Raw genomic sequence first — 21357 nt, forward strand, 5'->3', positions numbered from 1 at the left:
GTAGTAGCCTTGACGTAGTGGCCAAAGCTATCGGTCTAGAAGTTTCTCTTAAAAGAATCTAAGGTGTCTTTTCTGCCGTGTTTGATATATACCGTGATCTTTATCTTAATCTTATTTCTTGCTCACTTTGTTCATGAATGTAGCTTGGTTTATTTGGAGTGCAGTTGACAAGAACACTTACGACTGGTATAAAATATAGTTCATTGGGGTTTTTTTTCTTTTTTTAAAAAATTTTTTTATATTGGAATATAGTTGATTTACAGTGCTGTGTTAGTTTTAGGTGTACAGCAAAGTGATTCAGTTATACATATATCTATCTATTCTTTTTCAAATTCTTTCCCATTTAGGTTATTACAGAATATTGAGTAGAGTTCCCTGTGCTATATAGTAGGTTCTTATTGATTATCTATTTTATATATAGTAGTGTGTATACGTTAATGCCAAACTCCTAATTTATCCCTCCCCCGTCACACCTTTCCCCTTTGGTAACCATAAGTTTGTTTTCTAAGTCTGTGAGTCTTGTTTTCTGTTTCGTAAATAAGTTCACTTGTGACATTTTTTTAGATTCCACATATAAATGATATCACGTGACATTTGTCTTTCTCTGTCTGACTTACTTCGCTTAGTATTATAATCTCTAGGTCCATCCATGTTGCCACAAATGGCATTATTGCATTCTTTTTTATGGGTGAGTAATATTCCATTGTGTATATGTACCACATCTTCTTTATCCATTTATTTGTCAATGGACATTTAGGCTTTTTTTTTTTCTGGCTGCACTGTGCAGCTTGTGGGATCTTAGTTCCCTGACCAGGGATTGAACCCAGGCCACGGTAGTGAAAGCGCAAAGTCCTAGCCACTAGACCACCAGGGAATTCCCTATTTAGGCTTTTGATTCTGCCCTTCTCTAAGGTGTTTTACCTTGAAGATTCTCAAGGGACAGGATAGAGGTGGGTACTGGAGAGCTCAGAAGGCTTTCAGTTTTTTGATAAAGACTGAAATTGTTACTGGCTTAATTCAGACTACCATACTTCATAAACCAGTAAGTGATGTAGGCAGAAGTGATCAAAATTTAGCAATAGCTAAGTCTACCCCTTACCAAGAAAGGGGGGTTGCTAGAAAGAACAAATTGCTTTTGGGGGGGATGGAGGTTGAGGGGCAGGGAATGTGTTTGAGGAAAGGAGAGATTTAGAAATATATCCTTGAAGTGGCAAAAACCCAGTGATTTGGGGAATTGTAAACGTCTCATAAAAATCACATATCCCATACACTAAATTTGGAAAGCCTTTGAAAATTGTAGAAGATAGTGGCCCTTTTGAAAATGTGTTGCTGTTTCGTTTCAGAATGCTCTAAAACACAAACCAGACTTAAAGTGTGATGTAACTTGACATTTTATAGCAATTTCTGAGGATTACACAGTTGCCTTAATATAAATAGATAAACCCAATAGATAAGTGACAAATGCTGACAAAGACCTCACTTCATCATCTGTAGGTGGACCACACTCACCAGAAAATTAGAAAAACCATATTCTCTTGGGCAGTTGGTACCTTTCTTCTTGCCTTTGGTTTTGCCATTACTGCTTTAGGCATTATGGGCTCAAAACTGAATTTGGTGAGTCTTGAGAGAGAGTGGTGCTGTGGATGGAGAATGGAAGGAGGTGTTGCTGAGTTCAGCATAGTAGCAGCCCTCATAACCACAGTCTTACTGTCCTCTGTTCCATAATTATATTTGGGAGTGGGGACCCTTGGTGAGAGTGGATATTATGGTGCCATTATGGAAGATTTCAAGTAGAGAGCTTACTAGTCTTAGAAGTCTTCATCACCACCAGTCTACCTTAACCCTGTTGACTAGTTCTGTATTTAAGTTTTGGGACATCAAAAACTGTGTCCTTTGACTCTGAAATGCCCTTTCTTGGTCCTGAGAAGCTGATGCATGTCATCAAAAATTATTGGTTGTTTTGCTTCTTGTTTGTTTTTAGTATGGCATTTTATATATCCCACGATCATCTGAGTAGAGGAAATTAGACCCTGTGCATATATTATAAGGGATAATTTGGCTTGCCTGTGTTTTTAAAGAGCTGCTTACAAACCCATATGAGAAGATGATAGCTGATCTATACTCATATAATTCTGGAAAAGGTTAGTATCTGTCCTCATTAGCTGAGCGTGTTCTGTGTTGGTTGATGGAAAATGAAAAGAAACAAATCGGAGGTCTACTCTTCTCTGTGGTAGACATGCTTAGTTTGGAAAAGAATACTAGACATAGTTGAAAAAGGAAGACGTTTATATTCCTTGTCCCCCTCACTCAGTTTTCTGCCTGCTGAAGGTAACAGGTGTGTTTCCTCATATTCCTGTATTGTTCTTCACTTGCAGCCCACTGTCCCGCGTTAATTCTGTGACCTCGTAGTCCTCTTCAGAGTAGCACTTGAAAGTTGGAAATATGTAGAAATATGAACCTTCTACAGCAGGGCCAGTCAGCGAGTTGTCTCCCAAGACTAGGCAGGAGCTAAAGGAAACATAAATCCAGTCTGAAGGAAAGTGAAAAATAACAGTTGTATACAAACAAGGGGGTAAATAAAAGGCAAAATATAAAATAGAGGATTTCACTGTTTACCACTTGAGAGTGCTCACTGTGCTAGAATGAAACCTGAGAGTTACTAAGAATAACTTCACATATCCTGGCAGTCAGGTCTGGTGTGTGGGAGAGAGAACAGAATCCTGATTCAGATGCTGTGCTCCCTGCCCTAGATACAAAGCAGCACTATCCAGTTCGCCTTATTTTTCGGATAGTTTAGATTCATTGCTCACCTTCACAGGGGAGCTTTTGGAGATCACAGAGGATTCTGGCAGCCCTTGGAAAAGACATTTTTATTAGATTGGATTATAGCTTAGAGTTGCCCAGCCCTTAGAAGAGTAGGATCTAATCCATTTCCCTTAAGTAAGTGATTTTTTTTTTTTTAAGTTCAGTTTTCAGCTTTGTTGACTGGCAGGATTTTTTATTCAAATACAAAGGACAGAGTATAAGTTAAAAGTGAAGCCAGTGTTGCCTTTTGTTGGTTTGCCTTGTGAATGGCATTTGAGATCCTAGAACACACATCTCCTGTTTAGGCTGCTGTGTTTTTTGCCTGATACTTGTGATGACAGTACGCTTTCTGCCTGGTCTTAGGACGGGCAGAGAATGTCTGGCATAGCAGCCAAAGTCAAGAAAGCTTGCTGCCTCAATTTTGACTTATGGAAGACTGTTCTCTCCGCAGATTTTTGCAGCTCAAGTAGCAGTCCTTCTTTCCAGCCCATCAAAAGCCACGTAACCATTCCAACAGCCCATGTGATGCCTTCTACTTTGGGGACCTATCCTGCCAAGGCAAATTCTCCTGCCGGACCCTCTTCTTCCAAACTTCCTTTGTCAGGGTTGACTGAAAGTGTGGGGATGACAAGAAATGGAGACCTCGGTGCAATGAAACGTTCTCCCGGCCTGTCTAGAGATTTCATGTATCTTTGTGGTGCTGCTGGAGAGAATGGAGTTGAGCAGTCCTGGTTTCCAGCAGTGGGCCATGAAAGAGAAGAAGAGGCGAGGAAGTTTGATATTCCCAATATGGAGTCTACCCTCAATCAGTCGGCAATGATGGAGACACTTTATTCAGATTCCCACTACCGAGTCTTCTTCCACAACCCAAGAACCGACACAAACAAGGAGTTATACAAAGTGTTGCCTGAGACCAAGAAGGCACCAGGCAGTGGGGCGGTATGTGAGCGGAATGGACCACACCCTAGTGGCAGCGGGGTTCTTCCTTTGGGACTCCAGCCTGCCCCTGGGCTCTCCAAGCCTCTACCTTCTCAGGTGTGGCAACTGAATCCTGACCCTTGGCATCCCCGCGAGCGATCTTGTGAGCTCAGCACTTGTCAGCAGCAGCTGGATTTGATCCGTTTACAGATGGAGCAAATGCAGGTAGAGACCCTTCTTTCTTTGGATTTTGCAGTTTCTGTGCTGATCTTAGAACTGTATAGGTTTTGTCCTATAAGTTTTGACTCCAAAGACAGCATTTGTAAAAAGGAGGAAAGATGTTTGTAGATAGGAAATGAAGTCTTGTGAATGTCATCAAATCTGTTGGTGGTCTAATTGAACACCAGATAGTTTCTCCAAAGCAGAGGGTTATAAAGGGAAACCCGGAGTCAGGACACCAACACTGACTGTGTTGTGTGTGTATGTATTTATGTACCAGTCACTAGGCTAGGTACTTTAACATACAGAATCTTACTTAATCCTTATAGCACTCTGATGAGGTAAATGTAGAAATTTACCAGGTTCTTAGAATAAGTAATCTGTCCAGGGTCACAGAGCTGGTGAGTGGCAGAGTTCTAGGGTTCAAAAACTATCTTTGGATCCCAGGTTCTTTCCACTATAACACGTTTGGGTTTTAAAAAAAAAAAGTCCTTGTGCTGCTTAAGAATGGGAAGAAAGGAAGCAGGACACATTCTCCTTTCCTGGTTGGTGAGGACATCTTAGCTCCTGGTTAGCTTCTGTTGCCAGATAATGAAAGACAACTGACCTTTTCTTAGAAACTGGAGCCTTTCTGAGCAGGGAGTGTCCAGTTGGCAGAAGTCTCCCTAGCAGGTTCTTTCCAGTCATACATCAGAGCTAAAATTATTTCATAAACAGTGGGCCTTCTCAGACTGAGCCAAAGTAAGCCTTGACTGCAGACCCAGCTGTAGCTCAGGTGTTTTCAGGTGCCTATAGGTCAAGATTAAGCCGCTCTGGGCCTGCTTGTCTTTCAGCTTCAGAATGGAGCCATCTGCCACCATCCTGCTGCTTTTTCTCCTTCATTGCCCACATTAGACCCAGCACAGTGGATCAGCATCTTGAACAGTAATGAAAACCTTCTGAAGGAAAAGGAGCTCCTTATTGACAAGTAAGGGGGCAAGGGGTGTCATAGGGCTAGCCTCTGCTGTCCCAGCCCCCACTAAGGAGGTCTTCCCAAGGGCAGCACATCCTCCTCTGTTTAGGACCCTGCCTTGCCTCATGGTAGAGCTAGGTCAGTAAGCAGCCTAGTCCAGTATGTGAGTAATGTGATAGGCCAGTTGCATATCTCTGCAGTGGCTGTGGGGAGTGCCTAAAGGAGGCAGCTGGCTCTTCGCAGCTGATGTTTCATTTCCTCTGTCAGTTTTCTCATTTGCTCTTCCTCCTCCAGGAAACAGCACTGACCAGAATCCAAGGTCCTTGCTTACAAAGTGTGGTTTGTACCTAAGGAAAGTGGGGGCTCATATTGCAAGTGGATTTGTGTCAGGACCCTGGACCTCATTCTATTCTGGCTTTTGCAGGCAGAGGAAACATATCTCTCAGCTGGAGCAGAAAGTGCGAGAGAGCGAACTACAAGTCCACGGTGCTCTTTTGGGCCGCCCTGCCCCCTTTGGGGATGTCTGCTTGCTGAGGCTGCAGGTAAGCCTTGGCAGCCAGGATGGCATTCTGCTTGTCATAACTCAGTATCTTCCCTGTGCTTGGCACTGTTAGGCCTCCAGGAGATAGAAAATGGACCAAGTGATATAAGGTGTCCCTGCCCTCAAAAAGTAAACATCTTAATTATAAAGTATCTTCTGTTCTGCCCTTGTGGGGGCAGAAAAGGCTTGAGGGTAGATCAGGTGGAAGTCCAGGTGCCTTGGTATCAGGACATACTTGGGAGAAAAGGAAGGCAGAGCAAGGTACGTAGTAAGACCCTAGAACTGAGTGATGCTTTGAGAAGTCTTAATATACCAGCCCTGGCCAAATGGAGGAGGAAGCAGAGGTAATACAGGATTTAGAGCCATTCCCACTTTTATTCTTCCATGTCTAGGAGCGACTGAAGGAAACCACACTCTCATTTAGGTCAGTAGCTCTAAAAGAAGTTGGCCAAGCTTCTTCTGTAATTGGGGCTTTTGAGTGATGTCTGTTAGACAGATTATAGTACTGCACTGGCTTTGCCACCTAGTGGGCCTGTTAAGGTAGTGTTCCATCTTGTAGAATCAGAATGTTAGTGTAAGAAGGGCCGTTAGATAAAATCTAGTTCGGTCCTCTAATTTACTGATGAGAAAATTGAGGCCCAAGGAGGAAGAATTTGCCTGAAGTCATGTAGAGAATGAGTGGAGGAGAACCAGGCCTTGAGCCCAGGTCTTCTGATACAGTGTCCCGTATTCCTTTGTTATACTACAACTCATCGAGTATTGCTTTAAGCCAGTGGTTCTGAAATATGAGTATGCATCTGAATCACCTGGAGGGCTTGTTAAAACACAGATTATTGAGACCCATCCCCAGAGTTTCTGATTCAGTGGGCCTGGGAGTTGGGCTTAAGAATTTGCATTCCTAACAAATTCCCAGGTGATGCTGAAACTGTTAGTCCTAGGACCACACTTTGAGAAGCACTGCTTAAAGAAATTCTTAGAGAAAAGTGATATTTGACCACAAAGTATACTAGGTATAAGTAATGTGTATGGGACTGTCAGGGTAAGGAACAGTTATATATTGAGAATCTTTCTGCAGGAATTGCAGCGAGAGAACACTTTCTTACGTGCACAGTTTGCACAGAAGACAGATGCCTTGAGCAAAGAAAAGATGGAGCTTGAAAAGAAACTCTCTGCTTCAGAAGTTGAAGTCCAGCTCATCAGAGAGTCACTCAAAGTGGCACTGCAGAAGCATTCAGAGGAGGGGAAGAAACAGGAAGAAAGGGTGAGCTAAGGAGCTGATAGCTTTCTAATTCACAAAGGAGTTGGCAGTCAGCCCTCTCCTGCCAGACCCTAAGCTGTTTCTGACCCCTATTCTTGGAACCTGGAGGAGCCAATTGGGTGAAACCCCCTACATTGACTTCTTATGCAGGATTGGTGTGTTAGAAATGGAACCCCTCCTTTCTGCTTCATCTGCACAAAACTACCACAGACAGGGAAAGCCGTATAATCCCTCACTGTCCCAGGTTGTGATGGGCTACCAGCTGGCCTGGGTGGAAAATCAGCCTGGGCAGTCATACGAGATTGTACTGTGGCAAGATGTACCTGTGGTACATCATTCAGCCTGTTTTCTCCTCACTCTACCTAAAAAGTAGGTGAAGAATCCCATATATGCAGATATTTTGGGAGTTTTAACATTTTTGCCAGTGCTCTTAGAATTGCCTTAGGGTGAGATTGGTTATCATAGAAGGAGCTAAATCTTTTGGTTCTGTTCACAGGTTGCACTAATGCAGACATTCTTGAGGGACCAGTTTAATAATGTTTAGTTCTGGACCACTTGCATCGAAGTCAGCTAAAGCAGTGTTTCTTAAACTTTAATGTGCTTAAGAATCATTTGGAGATCATGATAAAAATACAGATACAGATTCAGTAGTTGTGGGAGGGAAGGGGGCCCTGAGATCCTGCATTTCTAATAAGCTCTCAGGTGATGTTGGTGCCATTGGTACAGCATAGCCTTAGAGGCTTGTTAAAAAAGAAACTTTTAATCAAAATAATACATGTATCTAAGTTAAATAACCAACATGTTATCAAATATCAACATATTTATAGTAAAAATTAGTGGTTCTGTGCCCAGCCCCACTCCACAGAATTATCTGTCCTCAACTCTTTTCTTTCTCCTGATATATACCTCTATATTTCTGAATAGTATTCTTTTATTGCATTTTTTTTTTTTTAATTTTTTTTTTTTATTTATTTGTTTATTTATTTATGGCTTGTGTTGGGTCTTTGTTTCTGTGCGAGGGCTTTCTCTAGTTGCGGCGAGCGGGGGCCACTCTTCATCGCGGTGCACGGACCTCTCACTGTCGTGGCCTCTCTTGTTGCGGAGCACAGGCTCCAGACGCGCAGGCTCAGTAATTGTGGCTCACGGGCCCAGTTGCTCCGCGGCATGTGGGATCTTCCCAGACCAGGGCTCGAACCTGTGTCCCCTGCATTGGCAGGCAGATTCTCAACCACTGCGCCACCAGGGAAGCCCCTTTTATTGCATTTTTTGCTGTTTCTGTTTCATGAATGCAATATCTTTTCTCTGATGATATTGATTATACCTTTTGAGATATCTTCATCTGGTCATAGTGTTGTTTCTTGTTTCCTTCAGGTTTTTTTTTTTGTTTTGGTGTCTTTCATGTTAGAGGCTTGGTGATCCTTGAACGAAAGAGTGCTCATATTTAAGAATGTAGTATTTTAGGGACTTCTCTGGCGGTCCAGTGCTTAATACTCCACGCTTCCACTACAGGGGGCACAGGTTCGATCCCTGGTTGGGGAACTAAGATCTCACATGCCGTGTGCTGCAGCCGGAAAAAAACAAACAAACAACAAAAACGTATCAGTAGTATTTTAAAGCTGCGTGGAAGCTCTGGGTTCATGGTAGTTGCCTGGTGGGCTTCCCTGTGGGATGATCAGACTTAGTCTGCCCTTTTCACTTGGGAACCCTCAAATATCAGTATCTGAATGTCTCATCTCACTATCTCTAAGAAAGAATCTTCAGCCTGCTGCCTGGTGGGGAGACTGGGGACAGGAATGATTTTGGCCTTTGGGTTCTCAACACTGAGAAGGAGATTAGGTTTAAAGTCCCACAGTTCTATGCATAGATTTTTACTTATACTTATTTTCAACACAGTGCTTCACACTCTCTCTCTCTCTGCCGTGACTGATATCCCTGAGCTTGACTCTCAGTTGCTTTCTCCGGAGAATAAATCTTCAGTCTCCTTTTGGGGAAACCTAGGGTGAGAATGGTATCTGGCTAACCTGAACATAGACTTCTAGTGAATCCCCCTATTTTTCAGGTCTATGACTGATACATACCTCCCTCAGGTATCTGGTGCTTCAAGTACAGGGGTTCTTGCGGGTTGTGAAGGGCACATTGTTTTCCAAGTTGTCTGTAACTCCTACTGCAGATAATAACTCCTCTGCTCCAAGTCATTTATCCCCCCATTCACTTTTTTTTTTTTTTTTAAGATTTTTTTTTTTGATGTGGACCATTTTAAAATTCTTTATTGAATTTGTTACGGTGTTGCTTCTGTTTTTTTTTTTTTTTTTAAAGAGTTTTCCTTTTTATTTTTTTTTAATTTTTTTATTTTTATTTTTTATAGCTACTTTATTATTTTTGGCTGTGTTGGGTCTTCGGTTCGTGCGAGGGCTTTCTCTAGTTGCGGCAAGCGGGGGCCACTCTTCATCGCGGTGCGGGGACCGCTCTTCATCGCGGTGCGCGGGCCTCTCACCATCGCGGCCCCTCCCGTTGCGGGGCACAGGCTCCAGACGCGCAGGCTCAGTAGTTGTGGCTCACGGGCCCAGCCGCTCCGTGGCATGTGGGATCTTCCCAGACCAGGGCTCGAACCCGTGTCCCCTGCACCAGCAGGCAGACTCTCAACCACTGCGCCACCAGGGAAGCCCGCTTCTGTTTTTTATGTTTTGGTTTTTTGGCCACGAGGCATGTGGGATCGTAGCTCCCTGACCAGACCAGGGATTGAACTCGCACCCCCTGCATTGGAAGGTGAAGTCTTAACCACTGGACTGCCAGGGAAGCCCTCCCCCATTCACTTTTTTTTTTTTTTTTAAAGAAATATTTATTTAGAAAACATCATTGGTGTGGTCATGATATACACTTTTTTTTTTTTTAAGATTTATTGATTGATTGAGTGATTGCTATGTTGGGTCTTCGTTTCTGTGCTAGGGCTTTCTCTAGTTGCGGCAAGTGGGGGCCACTCTTCATCGCGGTGCGTGGGCCTCTTACTGTCACGGCCTCTCTTGTTGCGGAGCACAGGCTCCAGACGCGCAGGCTCAGTAGCTGTGACTCACGGGCCCAGCTGCTCCGTGGCATGTGGGATCCTCCCAGACCAGGGCCCGAACCTGTGTCCCCTGCATTGGCAGGCGGACTCTCCACCACTGCGCCACTAGGGAAGCCCCCCATTCACTTTTATCTTCTGAAAACATGTTGAAATATCTTGTGTACTTTTGTCTCCTCTGTTGACTTTTAAAAATCAGTACTTTATTTTCCTCCTGTTGTTTTAGAGATGCTTTGGAAGAGAGAAAAGATAAACATCTCTGGCCAGTCTACCATTTTTTTAATTCACAGTTGGTTATCAGCATTTTTAATAAGCTTCCCAGGTGATTCTGATGCATATTAAAATGTGAGAATCTGGAGAATCACATGGAGCTTAAAGATTGTACCTGGGGTAAAGGTTTTGACTGATTTTCAGGGATCCCTCTTAGTACTGTGTTATGTTTGGATTAAATTAGGCCTGTGCCTCTTTGGCATCAGTAGATCTGCCTTACGTTTTCTCTGCTTTCTCTTACTTCCTCCAGCTTCCTTTTTCATAAGGCAAAGAAAAAGCCTTAATAGTGAAGAAAAAGTTTCCATTCAACAAATCTTTGGGCTTCCCTGGTGGCGAAGTGGTTGAGAATCTGCCTGCCAATGCAGGGGACACGGGTTCGAGCCCTGGTCTGGGAAGATCCCACATGTCGCGGAGCAACTGGGCCCGTGAGCCACAGCTACTGAGCCTGCGCGTCTGGATCCTGTGCTCCGCAACAAGAGAGGCCGCGACAGTGAGAGGCCTGCGCACCGCGATGAAGAGTGGCCCCTGCTTGCCGCAGCTAGAGAAAGCCCTTGCACAGAAACGAAGACCCAACACAGCCAAAAATAAAAATAATAAATAAATTAAAAAAAAAAAACAAAAACAAAAAAAACAAATCTTTTTTTTTTTTAATTTATTTGTTTTATTTATTAATTTTTGGCTGCATTGGGTCTTCGTTGCTGCGTGTGGGCTTTCTCTAGTTGCGCTGGGGGAGGGCTACTCTTCGTTGTGGTACACGGGCTTCTCATTGCAGTGGCTTCTTTTGTTGCAGAGCACGGGCTCTAGGCGTGTGGGCTTCAGTAGTTGTGGCACATGGGCTTAGTAGTTGTGGCTCGCAGGCTCTGGAGCACAGGCTCAGTAGTTGTGGCGCATGGGCTTAGTTGCTCTGCAGCATGTGAGATCTTCCCAGACCAGGGCTCAAACCCGTGTCCCCTGCATTGGCAGGCGGATTCTTAACCACTGCGCCACCAGGGAATCCCCATTCAACAAATCTTAATTAATTGCCTGCTCAGTGCCAAGCATTGTGCTGTGTGTTGGGGATATGATAATAAGCAAAATGGACACAGCCCCTCCTCTCAAGGAGTTTAGAGTCTCATTAGCCTTTCCAGATGATTGCTTAGCTTTATATCATATGTGGTGCTTAGGGAAGAATGCATTATCTATCTCACCAGAACAGACCAGACTGGCTGTATGTTTACTGTATGTACAGTTATATTTACTTTTGCAATTCAGTTCTGATGCAGACCACTTAAGAGTTAGCATCAGATTCCACAGGTTTAAGGGCATGGTCCCCCAAAAGACTATGCTTATTTGTTACTTCCGATGCCAGCTGCAAGTTTTGGGTTCCCTAGACTGCCTATATACTTCTGACCAACTGGCTATAAATCCAGGGGTTCCCATGACCCCTTCAGGTTCAGTAATTCACCAGAACAACTCAGAACTCAGGATTACTTAGGATTACAGTTTTATTATAAAAATACAAATCAGGACAAGCTAAATAAAGAGACAAATAGGTTGAGGTCTGGGAAAGTCCTCAAAGCAGGGCTTCCATACCTTTTCCCCCTTGGAATCAGAGCCTGTCATCCTCCTAGCACATCCATGTGTTCACCAACCAGGAAGCTCCACTGAGTTTCGGTGTCCAGAATTTTTAATTGGGGTTTTATTATGTAGGCATGATTGAACTCAATCTCCTGTCTTTGTCCCCTCTTCACAGGGAGTTGGGCTCAACTCCATTGGTCTTTATAGTGACCAGTCTACATTCTGGGTCATCTCATTAGCATAAATGCATTTATGGTGGGCTCTGGTCCACTAAGAAAAACAAAGATACTCCTGTTCTATTATTTGGGATATTCTAAGAGTTTAGAAGTTACCTCCCAGAAAGCTGGACAAAGACCAGACAAATTTTTTTTTGGCTGCACTGTGCAGCATGCGGAATTTCCTCAACCAGGGATCCAGGGATTGAACCCCAAGCCCCCTGCAGTGGAAGTGCGGAGTCTTAACCACTGGCCTACCAGGGAAGTCCCAAATTCCTTATTATACAGTAGAGCTACCAATTTTTGAAAACTGCCAAAGGAGCCCCCCTTCCTTGCCCTTGATTAGAAAGTTCTTGTGTGTTACCTCTGCATTTTATGCCCTAATCTCAAATGGCAAAATTTTATCAGCTTCCTGCATTCATTGTAGTGGAAAACATTTATAGCCCTAAGGGCAAAGACATCACTTCAAAAGAAGTTGGTGTTCAGGGTTGTAGAGGAGTCAGTGGAGACAGATTCTCGACATTTCTTCCCAATAGGTCAAGGGTCGTGATAAACATATCAATAATTTGAAAAAGAAATGTCAGAAGGAATCTGAGCAGAACCGGGAGAAGCAGCAGCGTATTGAGACCTTGGAACGCTACCTGGCTGACCTGCCCACCTTGGAAGACCATCAGAAGCAGAGCCAGCAGGTAGCAGCAATGTCTGGGCATACCTGGGGCAAGAAGGGAGTGGCCAAGCAGGGGGGCTTTCTCAGCCTCTGCTGCATGCAGTTACCTTGTGGCTTCCTGAAAGGAAAATCCCAAAGGAGTCATGTCCACACTCATATCACAACTGAACTGCAAATTTTTTGAGATACCCAGACTGAGTCTTCCTTGGCCTGTTGACCTAAGCATGGAATCCTGTCTTTCAGCTTAAGGATTCTGAGTTGAAGAGCACAGAGCTGCAGGAGAGAGTGACTGAGCTGGAGAGTTTGCTGGAGGAGACCCAGGCAGCCTGCAGAGAGAAGGAGGTTCAACTGGAAAGCCTGAGACAGAGGGAAGCAGAATTCTCCTCCACTAGACATAGGTAAATACCCCTGTGGGGTTGAGGAAAGGAGTGGAGAGCTATGTTCTGGTCCTGGCTGCCCCACTCACTACTTGTGTGACTTTGGGCAAATCACTTCACTTCTCTGAGCTTCATTTTCTTTGGATTGTAAGTAATAGGAAAGCTGTTTATGGACAAAGACTATGTCTTTGAGATGGAATGTGGGGGGTATAGTGGTGCAGTGGGGTGGGATTTGTCACTGTATCCTTTGGAAGGCTCCAACTCAGTACCTGGCATAATAATACTAGATAATAATCCTTGAATATGTATGTGTTGAATGAACGGGAGCACTTTATAAACTGGAAAATGAGTATCTCTATATTTGCAAAAGTAGATCCTGGTGCTGAGGACTGGGGGTTATCCACATTTTGAATCTTGTAAGGTAAAGCTTACCAGGAGCATCTGTTTCTTCTCCTCAGCCCTAGGGATTGCTCTCGATTGCCACAGCAGGTTCTGAGAACAAAACAAGATGCCATAATGTACTCTCACAGTGTCTTGGGAGCCTCCTCCATGTTAATAGCAGTTTCTGAAAATGTGGTGGCTGTGTTTCAACAGCCTCTTGGACCAAATCCAGCTGCTAATGGGATGGATTGGATTTCTCATCCCATATTCAACCACAGTGACCCTGTTGTTTATTTCAGCAGATGGGCCATGATGAAAGTGATTGTGGGGATCCATGGGAGGAAACCATTGGTTGGAGTCAGAAGCAAGGTTAGGGGACATAGCTGGGTCTGCCCCAGACTGTATGTGCAAAGAAAAAAGATTTTTTTGGTATTTTCTAAAATTTCGGCATTATATACATGTGACTTTTATAATTTAAATACATGTGATGAATGTTTACTTTTAAATATCAAAACAAAGAATAAAAAAACCTTGGGCAGGTAGAGAATTGGTAGCACATTGTATAGATGCTGACCTCTAGGGAATGGAACTAGCATAGACTGAGCAAGCAGCTTCTGTGTGGCACTCCCTACGTTATACAGACCTAAGACATTATCCCCACCTATGGCTTGGAAGGGCGTAAGTGTCTTGCCCCAAAACATACAGTAAGTAGCGGAATCAGGAATCAAAGCCACATCCCTCTAACTTCAGAGTTCTTTAAGAGGCCACTGTTTTTCAGCCTGCAAGATAAGCAGTGTGTGGAGGCGGCCAGTGGAGAAGATACAGCTCAACGGGGAGAAGGTCCCCAAGTGGAAATGGAGTCCTGGCAGAAGGAATGTGATTCCCTTCGAAAGGTGACTGAGGGTGTCCAGGCTGTAACGGGGTAGGCTTAGAGGAAAGAAAAGATTGGGTATTGGTAGGGAACCATGAATTTCTGACCCTGAGCCCCCTAGGATCTGCTGCCTAGAGTTTTTCTCTCTTTTCTGAGAAGTCATCCCTGCGTAATAAATTTGCATTTTAGATATTCATCCTTATGACTGGCAAGCAAAGTTAGGGAAGAACATGCCTCTGAACATCCAAATTTATATGCTCCAAAATGGTGCGCTGAAGCTTGGTGCACTTCATTCATGGCTCAGGCCCTATTCAGAACCTCTTGCATTGGGCAAAGTTCTACTCAGTGAGGGGGTTCTAATTCAGCAGAAAAGAAGGAGCTCAGGGCCTAGCAGTGAGACTGGTTGAAGGTCAGCAAAAAGGAAGACCCAGAAATGGTTCAGAGAGTACCTGAGGTCTCAAAGGACAGGAAACTAGGCCTGTTTAGGTTCTCTCCTCGAACAGTCAGTGTGACCAAAGCTATAAGTAATGATAACTGTCACAGCCCTGGATAGGGCAAGCTTCATTAAACTGAATTTTCAGTCATGTCCTTTACCAAAGAACCAGAATATACACTGGCTGTTTATGAAGTTGATTCTACTGGCCTGCAATCATCAGGGTGAGGGTGTCTCTCTCCACCCGACTTCCCCATGGTGGTCATAGGTGGTCATAGGTCCACACTACATTCCTCTTTGTTTAAATCTCTTTGTGACTAGAGCACAGGAGTGTGAAGCTAGTTAGCCAGGATAGGGAGTCTGGGTTATATTTCTGTAGGTAGAGCTAACTTGTCTTCACTCTGTTCTCTCTATTGACTGGCTGTAGCCAGTTGGGCTAAGAGCCAGACCACAGATCCTAGTACAGCCTCTTGCCCTCTGACCTCACTATCAGCATGTGCTTACAGCCTTCCTTGATAACTTTGCCTTTCAGATTGTGGAGAAGCAACAGCAGAAGATTGATCAGTTGCGTTCACAAGTACAGGTGAGCTGGAGTCCTTGAGACATGGTGGGCAGGACTTAATGATGGAATTTCTAGAATTCAACCAACACTATTCTCTGCCATGCAATTTACTCGGTGTTAAGAGCACAAGAATGAGACCCAGTCAGTGCTTTTAGCCTACATTCTTGTTGGGAAGGGGTTTTAGCACAGTACTGTTAGAGCATCCGTTTTACCCTGGGGGAGCATAAAAGAGTCAGTGGAAGTAGAGAGGTCAAGGAAGGGTTTCTGGAGATCATGAGCCGCCTTTTTTTTTTTTTTAATTAATTTATTTATTTTTGGTTGCATTGGGTCTTCGTTGCTGCGCACGGGCTTTCTCCACTTGCGGCGAGCGGGGGCTACTCTTCGTTGCAGTGTGCAGGCTTCTCATTGCGGTGACTTCTCTTGTTGCGGAACACAGGCTCTAGGCACGCGGGCTTCAGTAGTTGCCGCACGCGGGCTCAGTAGTAGTGGCTCGCGGGCTCTGGAGCGCAGGCTCAGTAGTTGTGGCGCACGGACTTAGTTGCTCAGCGGCATGTGGGATCTTCCCGGCCCAGGGCTCGAACCCATGTCCCCTGCATTGGCAGGCGGATTCTTAACCACTGTGCCAGCAGGGAAGCTCTCATGAGCCTTCTTGAAGGAGGAGGAAGAGTTAGCCAGTCAGTGAGGAGGTGCAGGATAGGATGGTATTTCCTGATAGAAGGAACAGCATGGGTAGGAACATGAAGGCATTAAACAGCAGGGTTTGCACATGGAGCTGCAAGCAGTTTGATATTGTTGAAGTAAGGTGGTAAATGGAGAACTGGGCTATGGGAGGGCTGGGACTGTTCAAGTAAGTTAGCTTTTATTCTTTAGGTAGGTGATGGGAATCTACTATAGTATTTAATTGGGGCGTGATGTGGTCAGGTTTGCAGCTCAGGCTTGAGTGTGGAAGAATATTGGCACTTGGAGAGCGACAAGGCTGGAGGCCAGTGGACTGTAGCAGAAATCCTAGTGAGAGATGATGAAGGATGATGCATAAGGCAGCATTGCAAGAAGGAGTTGTGAGGGGACAGACTTAAATGAATTTTAGGAGGTAAAATTGAGAGGAATCAGTGACTGATAGAATGTAGGAGATTGAAGAATAAGGAAAAATCAAAGACAACTCCTGGTTTCTATTTTGGGCCAGAGTAGAGTGTCCTTAATTGGGTTCTCCAAGAAATCCTAGGTACAGATTCTCTTTGGACTCTAAAAGAGGTTTTCACACCAAACAGGAGAGATGCACGTCCACTGAGGAAGAACTGAAAGCTGCAGTCCTACCCTTGCCATTATGTGGGTCTATTTAGTTTACATATTTCAAGTCCTGTAAGGAGATAGTCAAGCCTAGTGAGTGTTTACATCCGTTTATTATTATTATTATTATTATTATTATTATTATTATTATTGGCTGCACCGCTCGGCTTGCAGGATCTTAGTTCCCCAATCAGGGATTGAACCCAGGCCCTCGGCAGTGAAAGTGAAGAGTCCTAACCACTGGACGGCCGGGGAATTCCCTACATCCATTTAAAATCCCAGGATTTTAGTAGTTTTTAGTGGATCTCAAAGTATGTTTCCTGGAACTCTGAGGTTCCACAGCATTTAAAATAGTATATTTACCCATGATGAGACTTTGGTGGAACTAGGTGGATTCAAAATGGTCACCTGGGGTGTTTCATAGTGGTGAGACATTCTCCTTGGCTGCTAAATTTTTTATTAATACAAAATGGAAAAGTTCAGAAATATTATTTATACTTTATTCAAGTCAGTTTCAAAACTGGGGGGAAATTGGAATGAACCAGAATGAGAGGCAGAAGATAACAAATATAAATACCTCCCTCTCCTGACCCTGACTAACCCTACACACACACACACACACACGCACACACGCATTATAACTAGATTAGGTGCCTGAGAGAGTGCTCTCTCTACCGCTTCTCATCTCTGTCAAAAGCATTTAATATACAGTATTGTCAAGGGCATTTGGCTGTGAGCTCCTCAAAGACAGGGATAGTTTGGTATTCTTTTTAGTATCCCCAGTGCCTGTCAACAGTAAGTGCTCGATAAATAATTGAACTCAATTCAATGGACGTTCCTTGCCCTCAAGAAAGTTACGGTCTAGTGGAGGGAGGAATCATGTGCACAGCCAACAAATGTACTCATGAGCCATGATGGAGGTATGAGTAGCAGGGCAATATTAGGATTAATTGGATCTAATTTGCAGATTAAGGAAGGTTCTGGCAGAGCAGAGGGGCATTCTGGGCAAAGGGGAAGAGGAGTGAGCAACAGTATTGGAACTGGAACCTTTGGGGATGAAGGCCAGTTAGTCGCTCAGTGTGACTGGAGTAGAGACTGTGCGGAGGGTAGAAAGAGATAAGGTTAGAAAAGTGAGTAAGGGCCAGACTGGCCTAGAATGCCCTGCTGAGGAGCTGGCCTCTATTGCTAGGTGGTCAGGGGCTAGAGAAGGGTTTTGATGCGAAGTCACAGATCAGGGCTGTTGTAAAATAATCTCTTAGCAGCAGTGTGTGGGCGGGGTGGAGCTTTACTATGTATATAGTCCAGACCAGAGGCAATATGGTCTGAAGTAGACTTGTTACCCCTGATGTGTTCTCCCACCCTCTTTGCCATGGGATTCAGAGCCTAGAGCACGAAGTGGCTCAAGAAGAAGGAACAAGCCAGGCCCTGAAAGAGGAGGCCCAAAGGAGGGAGACAGCCCTGCAGCAGCTGCGCACAGCTGTGAAAGAGGTGAGCAGCAACAGCTAGGCCTCTTGGTACTGTCTTTACAAACCTGATTTCTCTGTGTATCCTCCCGATCCCTTCTCCCACAGGAGCCCTCCACGTTTGGGAGGTCCTGCTAAGCTTTTTTGGCAGAGGAGTAAGAAGGGACATTGCATCATCCTTTATATTAAAGGTCCTAAGCCTTTGAGTGGCCATAATTACCCAGGAATGCTTTTTGGATATGGAAAATCACTCTTATTTTGTATTCCCACAGCCACAGGTTTGTGGGGTTAGGGATGAAGGGTTCAAGAAGATTGAAGGTTTGGTGATCCTCATGGAGTAAACAGAGCTGTCGGCAGGGGGCGGCCAAGGTCACTGCCCAAGTGCTGAGGAAGGAGTCTCCCAGAACTAGGATTGTCACATGGCCCAGTGTGGGTGGAGGGCGGGGACTGGAGGAGAAACTCTATTCAGTGTCTTTAAAACAGAATAGAGGTAGGAAGGAAAGGAGTGTGCATTAAGCTGTTCTGGGAAAGGGAGGGAAAGAGGCACAGATAGACGTGAATAGCTGGTCTCTGTAGTGAAGCCTGACTCCACTGAGGTGAAGGATTGAAAAGGCAGGACACATTTCAGCACTATGTCCTCCAGGTCCCCAGCTTCTTCAGCCCCGCCTCGTCCGTACCCACCCAGTGGCCACTAGCTGTCATGTTGTCTTTCTTGCCTGCTTTATTCCTCTGACACACTCTGATCCGGCTGGCTGGTGGCCACTTTTGTCAGGGTGGCAGGGAGAGATTGAAACCAGTGTCTCCTCAGATTTCACAGTTCACGTTAAGCCTTCTCTGATAGCCTGGCTAACAGAGTTGGCTGAGGGACTGGCTTCAGATAGAGTTCCGAGGGGCGGGAGTATCTTCTCTGGTTCCTGAACAGAAACCTGGAGGCTGCTGACTCAGTCTGCTGGGGTGCAGTTTCCCCTCCAATGCTGCAGCCCTGTGGGCCCAACCTACCTGCAGGAGAAACTAGGCCTGATATTGAGGGGGAAGAGGGGAGTGCAGGGAGGGGGGACATCGCCTTTGACAAATAGCTTCCCCTCCACACACATATATACATATATCCACACTGATGCGCGGATACTCTGCTTTTCCCTGGGCCTGGGTTAATGCGCTTGCCTCTCTATCTGCTCAGCTTTCAGTACAGAACCAGGACCTCATTGAGAAGAATCTGACGCTCCAAGAACACCTGCGCCAGGCCCAGTCAGGGTCCCCGTCTTCATCAGACACGGCCCAGCTGGCATTTGAGCTGCATCAGGAGTTGGCCAGTTGCCTTCAAGATCTGCAGGCTGTCTGTAGCATTGTGACCCAGAGGGCCCAGGGTCATGACCCCAATCTCTCCCTGCTTCTGGGCATTCACTGTGAGTCCTCAGGCCAGTCTGGGACCCAGGAGAGAGTGGCTTTCATTCTCCTCTCACCCCTATCCACCTCTCCTATCGTTACTGGTAATGTGTGAACTGGGCTCCGTAGACCTGGTCACCACCCTCTGGGAGTTTATGTGTTTTGCAAAGTAGACGTTCAGTAGATCTGTTTTGGAAACAGGCATCCTTATGGGGTACCTGGGTGAAGGACAAACAAAAACGTGGCCCTTAGGCAGCAAGATTTCAGCCCATTATCCCTAGGTGCTTTTTGAAAAGTGCCGTGTTCCAAGACCACAGGCCTTATGGTACTGCATATCAGTACTGCGCTTTTCACAGGAAAGTGTCTCCTGAGTGACTTACTAATAATCTCTCGAAATGCTCTCCTCCCCAGCTACACAGCACGCAGGGACTCAGCTAGATTTTCAGAAGCCGGATGTGATCAGGAGGAAACTAGAAGAGGTTCAACAGCTACGCCGTGACATCGAGGACTTAAGGACCACCATGTCAGACAGATACGCCCAGGACATGGGAGAAAACTGTGTCACACAGTGAGGAATGCTGGGGGTGGGACAGGCTGTATTCCCCAAGGGAGAATCTGGTCTGCTGAGAGTCTGGTCCAGCAGGTCCTGCCCTGACAATCTCTTGCCTCTTGTCTGCTGCTATTCCCAGAGAAGGGATGGAGGGGAGGTATGAGCCTGCATCTGGGGCCAAGGGCTGATTAGAGAATTTTGTTTGCCCTGCCCCACTCTGGCTTTGCCTTGTTGGATTGCATTTATCCTGTCATCCTGATTCACCCTTTGAGGGTGAGTTAATAATTAACTTCTGCAGGTAGACTGGTAAATCCTCACAGATTGTTCCCAGTTGCAGGCTGACGTCAAAGGCAAGCAGGCCGCTTACCTCCTTTCTCCATCCTTTGGGATGGCTCCACATTCATTCCCACTGCATACCTTGGTCGTGCTGATGCCCAGAGTTCCTTAGAGGGGCCAGGAAAGGCTGAGTACCAGTAACAATGGCCATTTGAGAATTCTCAGGCCCCATGTGCCAGCCTTCCTGGGACCTGAGCTGGCTCTGGGTTTTCCTAGGCCCAGTCCCACTGCTTCTTCCTCAGGGCTCTTGTTCTCATAGATGCCTCAGGGTGATCTATTCCTTAGCAAAGTACTAACTAGAATTGGGAGCCCAGGGATTATAACCAGGGCTTCTTCATCTGTGCTACCATGCCCGTTTACAGGAGACCCCACTCTAGTTGCCCCGTGCCCTTGGGACCCTGGTCGTGTGGTTAGCACAGCCCTTTCTCCTTTGTTCTCAGGCTGGCCAGGTAGCCCCCTTCTTGGGCTTTGAGTGCAGACTCACTCCTCTATGGTTCTGGGTTTGGGCAGGATTTTCCCCCAGGATACCGCAGGGCAACTGTCAAGCTGCTCACCCCCTTCCCCCCGGGGCTGGGGCCAGTGCCCAGCCTTCTGATTTGTGCCTCTCTTGTGTTTGGGATTGGGGGTCCTTTCCCTTTCCTGCTCTGGGCTCCTTGAGAGGTCAGAGTACCCAATACAGGTCAGCTTTAAGGTACAGCTTTCAGTATTTTTCGTTGTTTCTCCGGGGCCTTTGGACCCTCTGCTTTCTGGTTTCTCTTGCCTCCTTGTTGAGGGAGCATCTCGTAGTTGTTTGTATCTGGTTGTTGGGCCAGCCCCAGGCCTCCTCTAGATCTGGAGCCAGGCCAAGCCAGGCCATGTGTGGGGAAGGGGGAGCACTGAGTAGTTCAGGAGTCCAGAGCCAGCCGTTGGGAGATTCTTGCTAAGCTTTGGGCTGGCAGGGCAGCATCCTGGACCTCACTCCTGGCCTGAATGAGACTCCTTCTTAAGTGTTTTTACAAGTTTGTGTTTTATTTATGGAGTGACTTATCCCTTCCATTCAGAGCAGCCCCACCCAGCCATCCCCTCAGCTTCTGGGCTCCTGCCTCCTAAAGGCAGAGCTGCCTGGTTGGTCTCCACCCTGTATTGGCAGCCCAGCCACCATGCTCACGGGTATTTTTCCTCATAACGTTTATAAGCAGTTATTTATATGAATTCTTGTTATGTCAACCGGTTTGTATTGCCTATTTTGATTACAAAATAAAAATTTAACAGACT

General features: G+C 45.6%; 1 protein-coding gene across 3 annotated transcripts in view; it reads left to right on the forward strand.

The window, feature by feature from the left end:
- Nucleotides 1–21356, forward strand: part of CEP85 (centrosomal protein 85) — a 33870-nt gene extending 12514 nt beyond the window's left edge. The window contains exons 1-12 of one of the 3 annotated variants that reach the window (XM_059916016.1): nucleotides 2720–2940; nucleotides 3257–3948; nucleotides 4776–4909; nucleotides 5319–5436; nucleotides 6511–6696; nucleotides 12330–12482; nucleotides 12704–12858; nucleotides 13997–14111; nucleotides 15055–15105; nucleotides 17752–17859; nucleotides 19012–19237; nucleotides 19629–21356. In XM_059916016.1, coding sequence (XP_059771999.1) covers nucleotides 3331–3948; nucleotides 4776–4909; nucleotides 5319–5436; nucleotides 6511–6696; nucleotides 12330–12482; nucleotides 12704–12858; nucleotides 13997–14111; nucleotides 15055–15105; nucleotides 17752–17859; nucleotides 19012–19237; nucleotides 19629–19789 — 2025 coding nt within the window. In that variant the 5' untranslated portion in view covers nucleotides 2720–2940; nucleotides 3257–3330 and the 3' untranslated portion in view covers nucleotides 19790–21356. Of the gene's footprint in view, nucleotides 1–2719; nucleotides 2941–3256; nucleotides 3949–4775; nucleotides 4910–5318; nucleotides 5437–6510; nucleotides 6697–12329; nucleotides 12483–12703; nucleotides 12859–13996; nucleotides 14112–15054; nucleotides 15106–17751; nucleotides 17860–19011; nucleotides 19238–19628 lie in introns of those variants that run through there. The other 2 variants (XM_059916014.1, XM_059916015.1) reach the window with 2 other exon arrangements.
- The last annotated feature ends 1 nt before the right edge of the window (nucleotide 21357 follows it).

Source organism: Balaenoptera ricei, chromosome 1 (assembly GCF_028023285.1).
Source record: "Balaenoptera ricei isolate mBalRic1 chromosome 1, mBalRic1.hap2, whole genome shotgun sequence".
NCBI lineage: Eukaryota > Metazoa > Chordata > Mammalia > Artiodactyla > Balaenopteridae > Balaenoptera > Balaenoptera ricei.